General features: G+C 31.8%; 1 protein-coding gene across 6 annotated transcripts in view; it reads left to right on the forward strand.

The window, feature by feature from the left end:
- Positions 1 to 12,611, forward strand: part of LOC127065732 (uncharacterized) — a 92,686-nt gene that overhangs the window by 53,884 nt on the left and 26,191 nt on the right. For all 6 annotated transcript variants that reach the window (XM_050998511.1, XM_050998517.1, XM_050998512.1 and 3 more), the window contains one exon: positions 2,816 to 3,072. In XM_050998511.1, coding sequence (XP_050854468.1) covers positions 2,816 to 3,072 — 257 coding nt within the window. The remainder of the gene's footprint in view (positions 1 to 2,815; positions 3,073 to 12,611) is intronic.

Raw genomic sequence — 12,611 nt, forward strand, 5'->3', positions numbered from 1 at the left:
TTTTAGCTCGTTCGATAAAATTGCAGAATAACAAAAAACAGTTAGTTAACGAAGAGGATTTTCTTTAACATCGTCCCACGTTTCCAACTATCGATGTAAACGAACGACTATCGTACATAAAAGTAATACGAATCATTCCATTTAATAATAAAAGTCAAAACATTGAATAGTCTTAGAAAAATAGATAAAGTTTCGAAGCAAATCACATTATAATGAAACCAACGTTAAGGGTTGAACGTTTAGGATAAAGTAATCTTTGATCTCGTTTAATTTGATTAAACATCGTCGGCATAATTATTTCGTAGTGGTTTGACGCGCGAGACGTTTTGCTTTAAGAAAATTATTCAGGAGAGGGATGATAATTAGTAATTTGTTTCTATAATTAAAATTTATTAGTAAGTTTTTTTTTCTGTAATACGATTTGCTTATCTTGCTGATTTGTGAGAGACACAAGAAGATATTATTTCTCTCTCTCTCGGAAAGGAGTTCGATAGATAAGAAAAAGAAAAGAAAAATTGAAGAAGACGAAAACGACGAAGAGGGAAATAAAAGAAAAAGAAAGGAGAAGAAACACGCAAGGTCTTCTAAGACATAAAGAATTCTCTTTCTGTCACGTTTATCAGCTAGGAACAAGGACGATCGTTTTATTTTCGAAAGAAATATAGTGTCACTTCGAAAAGAATTACGTCGAGAGTCAAGTCAACTTAGTTTACTCAAATATACGACTATACTACTTACGATCGTTAACTATTACCTTGTTGAACCTTCTTCTTAAATAATCGTTACCATTTCGTGTGAGAGAAAGAGATAGAAAAAAATAAAGATAAAGAAAAGTTATCTTTCGTGTGATGAATATAAAGAAAATTTTATATTTCTCGGAAGATATATTCGAACGATAGCGAAACGAGTTACGATATTCCTAATCGTTGCTACGTGTCTGACACATTTCGAAATCGTTTGTCTATCTCTCTCATCTATCTTGTTATATAACTCACCAAGATTAGCATAACAGTTCGGTATATTCCACTTATATGCAAATTACTATAGTTTATGACGATACTAGCTTCACTTCAATTTTAAGAAAAAAAGAACGATATAATGTTTTATGTTTTATTTCTCGATTCATATCTTTATTTCTTCTCGTACATGAATCCATAAAGAGAATTTTATTTGTCGATGAAGACTCACTGGCAGCCCTTTAAAATCTTCTTTAAATACATCTCTTCGTAGAATCAATACGATTTTGTAAACGAATCATTTCCACGTTTTCCAGCGTTCTTATTAAAAGAGTTCTTCATATTTTCTCTTCTTTTCTTCTCCTTTTTTTTTATCTATTAACTTTTGTAATATAATTTAAATAGTACTCTCTCAATTAATAGAAAGAATTATATAAATGGACAGATATTTGCACGTTTAAAATAAATTAATCTAATCAGTAATATTATTTTATGAATATTTCAAAAAATCCGAAAGTCCAACTTGAATAAAATTCTTCTTATGTTCATGCATACGTTCATTTCAAAATGTAGAAATTCATATTACTGATAAATTTATTAATAGCGAATAGAAATACTGAAATTAAATGAGAAATATCCTAATATACCATAGCTATATCTTAACTTTAAACATAGTGATAGTTGTAAAACCTGTTGTACATCGTCAATTCGTTTCTAAAATATGATTTATCAAATATTTCGAAGATTAATATAATAATTTCTATATAACGATTTTCATCACAGATGATTTTCATAACAAAGAGTACCTTTCCTGTATCTTGGTAAACTCTCATGGGAGATCATAGAAAAAAAAGAAAAATAAGGTGTAAAGGTCGGTGATATACATGTCTGAAATATCTTCCATCCAGTCATCTAATATCTTCATTATTTGTATCTCTACACCGTCAGCAGTATTAAATTCTTTCGAAGCAGGGTTTAAGGCTCGAACCTACATATACCTATGTGTAAATATATATATATATATATATATATATATATATATATATATATATATAGCTTATAAATCGCAAAAAATATGACTATCATCTAAAATGGAAGGGAACAAAAAAGAGTAGAGTCTTCTAACAGAGACAATTTATTTCTCGAAAAATAGCAAGAAATGACGTGTATTCGAAAGCTATTTACTCGGAGACCTGTTATTTGTCTTTTTCGGCAACTGACGAAATATTTGCTCTTCGATCTTGTCTGGTTAAATCGACGTAGATATTTCTTCCTCCGGTTTTCTTAAGAATAAGGGTTGCTCTAATGACTTTTTTTCATAGGAGGAAATATTTTACGAGACTATTTACGATGTCTACAAGCTGTCTACGTTCAATGATTCATTAAAATCGATTTTGTATGTACCTATATACATACGTGATTATTCATAAAGGAAAATAGAAAAATCTTGTATAACAGAATTTGATTAATGCATAATTTTAACTTGTAAATTGCCTTTCGATCCAGTGTTTTAAAGAAAAGAAAAAAAAAAGAGAAGGAGGATATTAATTGTACTTCATTTTAATACTGTATTTAGCTTAAAGTATTTAAAATCAAATTCAATGTCCTTTGGAATCACATGTAAATGTATGAGAAAGGAAAAAGTTAAATTAATATCAAAGTTTAAATATAAGTAATTAGTTGGAGAGTTCAAACGGGAACAGAATTCATCTTCATAAGTTTAAAGAAACAAAACATGGAGAAAAGAAAAAAAAAGAAAAAAGAAAAAGGATGAGAGAGAGAAGATTCTTGGTCCGATAGGTCAATCAAAAAAAATGAGAGTAACAATTCCTTATTTTGATTCGTTTCGATCGACACAGACGAGACTGCAGTACGACGGGTTCGTGCCTGCCTAGAAGCAGTTCCATCGACAGTGTCGCTGAATGGGGCTTGACAGGGGGAGTTGGGACCGTCAGTAGCAGTAATGGAATTGGTGGTGCCAGTAACTATGGACTTTTTGTTGAACAACCACCCCCGAGAAGAAGTCCAAGTCCGTTGTTGAGTACCAGAAGTGACAGACTCAGTTTGGTATCACCAAATATCGGTAGACGAGTTAAAGGTCATCGGGCTGTCGTAGGTGAGTTCTCAAAATTTAAATCAATTTTTTTATATTTCATATTATTTATCGACTCTCGACAATTTTAATAACAAAATCATATTGAAATTAATCATCGCTATTGATATCGTATCGAATATTAATATGACATTAATTTCGAAGATAAATATCAATCGTAATCGTTTTGTGAAAATTTGAAACCGATTTAATGAATAGATATTCAAAATGCGATTTGTGCGTGTGTGTGTGTGTGTGTGTGTGTGCGTAATATATTCACTCAAAGGTTTATAATAGCGATCAAAGTAATGTCGATTTTCATAAATGCATTTCAACAATAATCGACGGGAATAAATGTAATTGATTTAATTGATTTGAAAATCAATACGATTTGGTATACGATCCTTTATTAATACTTTAAAACGCATCATTTTTTGTATCCACAGGTATCATGTTATGACTATAATGTAACATCGTTATAATGTTTAAACGTGCGATTATTTAGATCGACTTAATCTCAATTTTGAATGCTCGTAATTTATCGGTGACCTTTTTATTCTCATAGGAAATTATTGATTACACCTACATGTTTTCACGATTATTTTCATGATAAAGGAATAATTAATAAGCAACTACGACCTACACTTTATCTTATTATTTTCACATAGTATTAAAGTAGTTTCGTATCTCAATTAGCTCGAAATTGAAGATTCGATTATAAGAGTTTTATTGCCTACGCAATTTAGAACAATCTTGTTCAATCAGATGATCATTAGAAGATACTACCTACGTTTTACTAAATTAAAAAATATATTTACATATGTCATAGACGCGTTGATCTATCAAATTTGTTTCGGAAGTGAATCGAGAATAAATTAATATATATATTGACACATGGAATATATGGAAACTCTATCTTTAATAAAAAGATGAGTCTTGTTTTCGTGACTGATGATTGCTAGTACGTCACGATACGATTAACAAAAACGTCTATATATCTACGTCTATCTATGTGTACTTGGGGTATATATTTGAGAATATCTGATGAAAACACGTGTCGAAGTTTCCAGAGCAATTAATGCGATGATATCAAGAGGAACGTATTTTGTGGGATTTGAAATAAGATCTTCGCTCACGAGTTCGACGTTGTTCGAAGTCGTTTTCCCATTTTAATGGCTTCCACCGTCCACCGCCATCCATCTTTATCCATGAGCGTGACGGGCGAACGAACGAGAAACAGTGTAATTTAAAACGAGACGATAATTCTCTGCCTAAGTAATCTTAATCCGACTTCTTGTTTCATAATTCAAAAGTCTTATAGTACCTGTATTTGATAAAATGTTAAAGACATCGTTCATTTCATTATCAGGAATTATTTATCGTTATCGATTTATTTCTTTTCTTTTCGTTATTTAATATTTCTCAAATAAAAGAAAAATCTTTGTTAATTCATAATAAATAATTTTAATTAAAGTAAATATTAAATTAAAGAAACTGTATCCTCTCTAAATAAGCGACGTCACTTTTACTATTCATATAAAACATTCTCTTCAATAATCAATTGCCATGTTTCATTTAATGAAAAACAAAAAAGAAAAATAATTATTAATCGCTTTCCATAACAATTTCGAAGAAAAGAGATTACAATTATATTTATATACCATTCGGTCCATTATTTTTATTTTAATTCTTTCTATCGAGTCATTCTCAATCGCGTAATTTACAACGAGAGCATTTAAAATTCAAATTTTTCAAAGATGTTCTCCGGAATGTAAAAAAGAACAGAGAGAGAGAGAGAGAGAGAGAGAGAGAGAGAGAGAGAGAAAGAGAAAAATGGCACGTCGACGAGGAGCGTTCCACAATTAACGCTTTTCGTCCAATGGGAATATCGCATTAGTTTAAAGTTAAATTGTGAGAGAGACGATTGTCATCACAATTCTCCGTTCTTCACAATGACCGACCTCATTTGCGTATTATTTCAACAAACTAAACAATGTTGAATTTGAGAACGCATCGGCAAAGAGCATCCTCTCTATCTCTTAACATTGTCAATTTATTATGACCAGATTGAATTATGCTTGTTATAATAGTGCAGTAATGATTACGCTTAAACCGTGACACCATGTATTACGCATTTCGTAGCTTTCTATTGATTTACATTTTACATCAAACCTAAAATTCTCCTTGGATTCGTTTGAATTAAAACTTGTAACGAAATATTATTGGGTATAAGTTCATCAATTTCCTCGTTTTAAGATAAAATCATAGTATCCCCAGCGAATGAGATGGGAAGTAGAAAATGGGAAAAATTCGTAAAAGCTGTGAATAACTTTCGAAGCTTTTGTTTTGCGAAAGAGCAAAAGGGAAATTTAAAGTAGGTATCTATAAGTAGATCGACTGGAAGAGTGGTTAACGCAAAAAGTTATCCAATACGATACTTGGTTACGCACAGTGTAAAAAAAGATGGAAACGTGATATATCGTAGAGTTTTATTCGACATAGATATCGTTTCTAAAATCCCAAAGATTGGAACAAATTTTTACGAAGTGTGTTTAACTTTCATATTTATATTTCCTCGAGAAAATGACACGTCGAATTCTTTTTCACGAAAAACTTTTTCCCTGCGAATCGCTCATATAAATCAGTTTTTTTTTCTTTTTCTCTTTTTTCCTTACTTTCAGGATGAGAAGAAAAAATTTTTCTTTGGAATATCACATAAAATGTTCTCTCTGAACGCAAACTTTTGATTTGGTACTTTATTTTCTCTATCTCTCTTCTCTTTTTTCCTTCTCATTTTATCAAGGAAAGAACGAAGAGGAAAAAAACGAGAATCTTAAATTCGATCTTGTCTTCCTATCATCCGTCTCCTTTTTCCCCTACGGCGTTCCCATACTATGAAGTACCGAAGATCGTGGAATTTCAAATGTAACTTCAAGCTTGGTGCGATAAAAAAGCATGCGCATGCACTTTTATCCCTCTGCTTTTGTTGAATCATCCCCTATCGTTGTTTATTCTCTATCGCGCTTCCGCAAATAAGAAACAGAATCGAAATACGCGTGAAATGTTATTATAAATAGAGGATCTCATTGTTTCCTGCGTTGTTCCCTGGATGAAGAAATGTTTTAAAAATAAATTTATCAATAATGTATTTACAAAATATTTTTATATTCGACGAATTTTTAGAATCGTAGAATCATAGATATAGTAATAATTGATGATCTGATTAATGTGTGATACAACGAATGGTTTCTTTTCTTTTCTTTTCTCTTTCTTTTTTCTTCTTGCTTTTTCTCTTTAGAAAAAAACATGACAAACATAAAAGAAAATAGATGCGTTTATCCTTCGGTTAATCCTATTTTTTTCCAACCCAATACATTTCTATTTGAATTTCAAGTGAGTTTATAAAATAAATTTGAATTTATTCGATAAGCGTCAAGAAAATAATGTCACCGCCATTCGTGAGAAGAACTTGATACATCACTGTACGTTGAAACGAAGTCGACCAATAAACGTTAAGCTTTAGAACGATCTTAAGACGAGTCGACCTGAAACCGGTCGCCCCCACCAAACGTCTTAAAGAGCAACGCACCGCGAAGGAAGAAAGGTACGAGTCGCGTTCGTCGTTGTCGTCGTAGTTGTCGTCGTCGTCGTCGTTGTAGGTGAATTTCTTGACACTTCGGAGTAGCCCATTCACGTGGACATCGACTAAAGATCGTGTGTAAAAAGTGACACGAGTTTCAAGATCTTTTCATCTTTTCCTTTGCAATCCAGTTCACGATTAACGATTCTGTTCTTGTACCAAGTCAAAGTTGATTCACGATTCCAGAGATATCATAAAAGAGAGAAGAAGAAGAAGAAGAGGAAGAAGAAGAGGAAGAAGAGGAAGAACAAGGAGAAGAAGAAGAGAAAGAAAAGAAAGAAAAAGAGAAGGAGAAGTGGAAGGTGGTCCACACAATTTCATCGAGATTTATCGTCAGGAATTTAAAAAAAAAAAAATTACAAATTACAAAAAAAGAAAAGAAAAGAAAAGAAAAGAAAAGAAAAGAAAAGAAAATATTTTCTTCCGAAAGAGAATATAAAGTATTTACTCGTAACATTGAAGAAAAGCAAAAGTGTGAAATACTTTATAATCGATCTGAGAAGTTTCTATTCAACAATTTCTTTGATCTTAATAATTCGTGAAATAAAAAGAACGTTCGAAGAAGCGTTTTGAAAGTAGCAACTCTTCTTGTTGAAAGGAAAAGCGTGTGAAGAAGGTTAGCCTCTCCTAGTTAGGAGTCACTCGACCTTGAAGTCAAACATCAAGCTCTTTCTCGTCACGTTCAAACGAAGTGAAATCTTCCTGGCAAAGAGGTTCATGTGCCTGATCATCGTCCAGTTCATCATCGTCGTCATCGTTGTCTGGTTTGTCTTTTCGTGCGTGACTCGCTTATCAAGCGTGCTAACGATGCAGTGAAAGTGAGGTGAAATCCTAAAGTGAATTTTCCCGTGTGCCTCTTCGTCGCGCTTCGATGACTATTTCAATAAAACATTGCAAAGTCTCGAGGAGATCGTCAGTGATGCAAGATGTTGAAACGTTACTTTGATCAACGTGATCTCAATGGATTCTGATGGATTTCGAAATAACCAAGTGGTGGAAGCTCTCGTCAGATTATCGGAGTCCATGCTGGAAATGCCTTGACGAGAGCTAACGACCGTTTCAATATCATTATTATAGTAAGTTTTATATTGCGGACAATAATCATTTTCTTTCTTTTTTCTTTTTTATATATTTTCTTTTCTTCTTTATACAACGAAGGAAGTCAAAGTAGCTTCTCGAATTATCTATGCTCTTTCGTTCGTATATCGACAACGCAAGAATAATCAAAATTTAAATGAATAAAAAATTGTACGAGACTAATATTTTATTTTGGAGTAAATAATATTTTTCGATCAATTAATCGGGTTGATGAAATATCTTTAGATGAATGGAAAAGAAAGTTTCAAGAACACATCTTTATTTATGAAAATATATTAAGGTAGATTTTCATTCAATCGATTCTTATAACAGAGTCTTAATATTATGGTACACAATAATTCTCTTAAGAGAGCTAAAATGCAGGTCATATAAGAATTTACCTGTTGGGTCTATAGTCTATTGTGTGTGTTATTCCGCACGTTGTTTACCTTCTTCCTCGACATCGAGGAGCCCGGTCACGCTCTTGACCACAGCGTAAGTTTCACGGTTCATGAGTATGACGACGAAGAAGAGAAAAGAAAAGGAAACTTACGGTAGATGGAAGTCGTTAATTATTCGACTCTTCGATAAGAGTAGGAAACTCATTTCCTTTCTCTTCTTTTCTTCGTTATTATTATTTTTCTTTTTTTATTCTAAAAATTATATAGATATATTTTCAGATTTCTATTATGTTTGAGTCATTATTTAAAATTACTATCTTTCTTATAATTCATTTTTCGATTTTATCAAAGTCTCGTAAAAATTATTATCGTAAGTCGAACGATCATTTGTATAAACCATAAGCAAGGTTTTTATTTTTGATATAGAAACTAAATAGGAAATTAGATTGTTCGTTGTCTATTATTGAAATATGTCGATGACTCTATCTCGATGTTCCAAAATGATTAGAGAAACAAAGAAAAAGAAGAAAGATAAATACAGGGGAACGGACAAAGAAATTTTATAAAATTGTTAGCGAACGAAAGAAGAGAATCGTTTATAGAGGAACTCGCGAGAAAAGGAGATATGGCAAGGAGAGGAAGCTGCAACGCGAATGTATCGAAAATCTTGGTGCCTCGCATAAACCGGTTCCTTGCATTTGGCGCAAACGAGACTACGGACTCGCGGAGTTGTTGGCGGCAAAGTTTTAAGAAAGAGAAGAACGTTATACCTTTTCTTATTCGATCACGTATCTCTTATCAAAAATATTTTCTTATTGGAATTTTTACGAAGAAAATTTAATTGTTTAAAAAAGAAATCAACAAATATTTATATAAATTCGAGCAACGCGTAAACAGTTACGTTAAATTTTTCCGGTTTCTTTTCTTTTCCTTTTTCTTTTTTTTACAATGAAATTTTTTTCGTCTTCTTCTCACTGCATTATTCTTTCTAAGCTTAGAAAAGCGTAATCAAATTTTCAAGAGTATCATAGGATGATAAGTACTTCGTTCACAAGCGAAACTATAATTAAAAATCATCCTACTTCCTTAGCTAAACGTCGTTCAAACTCTTGGGTATTAATAAAGCCTTTATCTCTCTCTTTCTCTTTTCTCTCTTATATCCTCGTTACTTTAACGATACCTTAAATTTGTCTTTACTTCTTTTCCATCTATATTAATTCACCGAGTTATCCAGAAATGATTTTCAAATGGCATGTCTTTATTCTTCTTTGAAGATATTATCGATAAAACACGCGAAAGAGGTAGTATAAATTTGTAAATGACAATGAAAAGATTCCTTTCATCTTTACAAAAGGGATATAACACGATCCAATATTATTCATAAATGTATTTTGGTATGATTTTTTTTATTAATATCCCTTAGCTCGTATCACATGCTCGAATGAGATTTACGAGAGGAAGAGAGAGACAGAGACAGACAAAAAGAGAGAAAGATAAAGAGAGAGATAGAAAGATACAGCCCTAATATTTAGAAGCTCGTCGAGTGGTAAAGGAGATCGGGCTTGGTGACAGAGATAAAATATTCACGCGTCAATAGAGATCCGCACGTTGCTTCGCATAATCGTCTGTCTCTTCCGCTCTTTTCAAATTCTGCATCACATTTCTGGCGTAGCGAACCCGTCAGGAACATTCCGTTACTAAGGTTCCTTCTCTCTTTCTTTCTCTCTCTCTCTTTTTCCTTTCCTCCCTTCTTCTTTTACTCTTCCACTACCTTTCTTCCTGCCAAGGTCTATGAGAAAACAGTCCGGAAAAGGGCGGCACCTGCGATATAGGAGCTCCTATATAACGGGTGTCTTACTACTTACGAACAACTCTTTTTAATCTTTCCTAAACTTTAAACCTTTATCTGTCGAAAATGTTGAAAATCTTTTCTATCTTTTGTTCTTGGAAACGACACTTATGAAACGACGCTATGTGAAAGTTAGATATAAGCTAGAAAAGTTTTTTTCCGAAGATGCCATTTTGAAAACTTTAAAGACACAGTATATATCGTAAACTGAATAGCAGGTGCAAACCGTATAAAAGATGGTAAAACTTATTTATAGATTCTTTTTTTTTTCTTTTTTATTTTTTTGTATATAAAACGGACATAACCAACGCTCATCTCGAAATGCGATCGAACAGGGACGAGGCTTCTTTTCTACAAATAATAATATTATATATTTGTTTGATGTTTTAACTATAATCTTATTAGATTAACGGTATTAAAATAAATCATTAGACTGCAATTTCTAATTTAATATCGATCCTTTTAACGATCTCTTAGAAAAACTCCAAGAATTTTGTTTCCTTTTTTGTTTTTTTCTGCTACTGTATTAATTATTCCGTTATTTTTTATAATGAACGAATGAACTCGTCTAATGATAAATAAAAGAAAAAGATCATAATGGCAAAATGGATGAATCATTTTTTTAGCTTTGTGTTTCGAGTTTCTCCAAGTGTCTCTTTCTTTTCCTTTTTCTTTTTATTTTCTTTCTTATTCTTGTCAACTGACACTCTTCTAGGGGAGAGTAAGAATAATACGGCCCTGAGCTCGACGAAATTCGAACTCACCTGCCCCGATGTCATGCCCATGTAGTAGGTGCCCCATAGTATACCTCGCATCTGTTGCAACAAGCCTTCCGTTCAGTCGTTGTCTTTCCCTTCGATCGTAAGGGTCTGTTTTTGAGGCAGACAAATTTCTCCGTCATTTTTCTAAACTAATTCTTTCGGTATATATATCAAATTTTTCCAAAGTAAAATCGCTTTACTCTTAACCGATTCTTTTAGTATAACCGTATAATAAATTCAAACAATTTCTTTATACTACAAACTTGTGTGGAATTTACATGTTTTGAGAAAGTTTGTTATCGATAGATAGTATACTTGAAAACAGTATTTGTTAGAGAATTTTTTTTATATAGTTCCATGTTTTATATATATATAGTGAAAGTGTAGTGTAATTTCTACAAGTTTCGAAGTAATTAGGAAGGAAATTATCATAGATGAATCTACGTTTCTTTCATCGAACGAGGTAAATGTGATTTTATCTATTCTCTATAATTACACGTATATTAAATTTGTAAAAAAATTTTCTTAAGTATATCTAACAGAAGTTTATTTGGTAAATAAAAAAAAATATATATATTTCCATTTATAATTCCGTTCATACTTTATCCCGATTAAAAGTTATAAGCTTTATCGATTTTATCGATGATCCTACTCTCTGTGATATCGTCTACCTCCATTTTTTAACAGAGTCTTTCCAATTCGTCCTTCCCCGATACTCTTGATTCTCGAAATATCGAATTTTTTTCTTCATAAAACGTATAGCAGTACAATATCTTCTTTTTGGTATTCTATCTCAATTGTCTAGCTGTCAAGCTACCTTTGCATGAGATAACTCGTTTATTTCGTAGATTTCGCTTCGGATTCGCAGTTGTTGCATTTGACACCTCGTGTTTCCACCAACGTCGTCTTCGATATTCGACATTAACGATCACACATATATGTTTCGTATTCAACGAGAGAAAGAACGTTTTTATTATCGATATCTAAATAATAATTTTCTCGTTAATAATCCATATGAAAGTAATACGAATGATACTTCATTAAATTAAAATTAAATTCATTTTGAAATTTACACTTCGAACGAAGCGTGTGATCTAATTTGTATGAGAAGTCAACAGTAAATATCTACTAAAGTGTGCTGGGATTTTAACGAAGCTTCGAAAATTGGATTTATGTAGTTTTTTTTTTACAAAATAAGAATAAAAGCTCGACGGTGTGAAAAAGAAAAAAAGAGAATAACGTGGAAAAGTATAGTCGAACTGCGAGGCTAGGTAAAAGTAACGTAGTTTCGCGTATATCTCTATCTGCGAGTAAAAAATGTAATTATATCTTTTTACTGTCTTTCCTTTTCTTGTCTCTGCCTTTTTTATCCTCCTTCCGCTAGCGTTTCTCTCAATACTTGAGAATTTCTCAGATAAATCCTCTTAAAGTCTTGATTTTTTTTTTATTCAATCTATATACATACTAGATATTTAGATATACGTATATCGTATTTATGTATGCAAAATATGTATGAAGAGGGAAAAAGAGGAAAATTTTTTGAGACGGATTTACATATGTACGTATTTTATATCTCTGACTTAAGTGAAGAAATTTTAATATAAGAAATTCCAACAAAATCAAACAGCTTTACGTAAAAACTATGATGTTAATCAAAAAAAAGAAGTGGGATAAGGAAAAAGGATGTAATTATTATGCTTGATAATTAAGAAATGATAAAAATGACTAGAATTTCTAATAAAATTTTTCAGCTCTTTAAAATCTTTTCAAAATTTGAAACAAGACGAACCTATCTTTTCTTCGTTTTTCTCAAGCAATTTAATAAGATTCCCGAG

This window comes from Vespula vulgaris, chromosome 8, assembly GCF_905475345.1.
Source record: "Vespula vulgaris chromosome 8, iyVesVulg1.1, whole genome shotgun sequence".
Taxonomy (NCBI): Eukaryota; Metazoa; Arthropoda; class Insecta; order Hymenoptera; family Vespidae; genus Vespula; species Vespula vulgaris.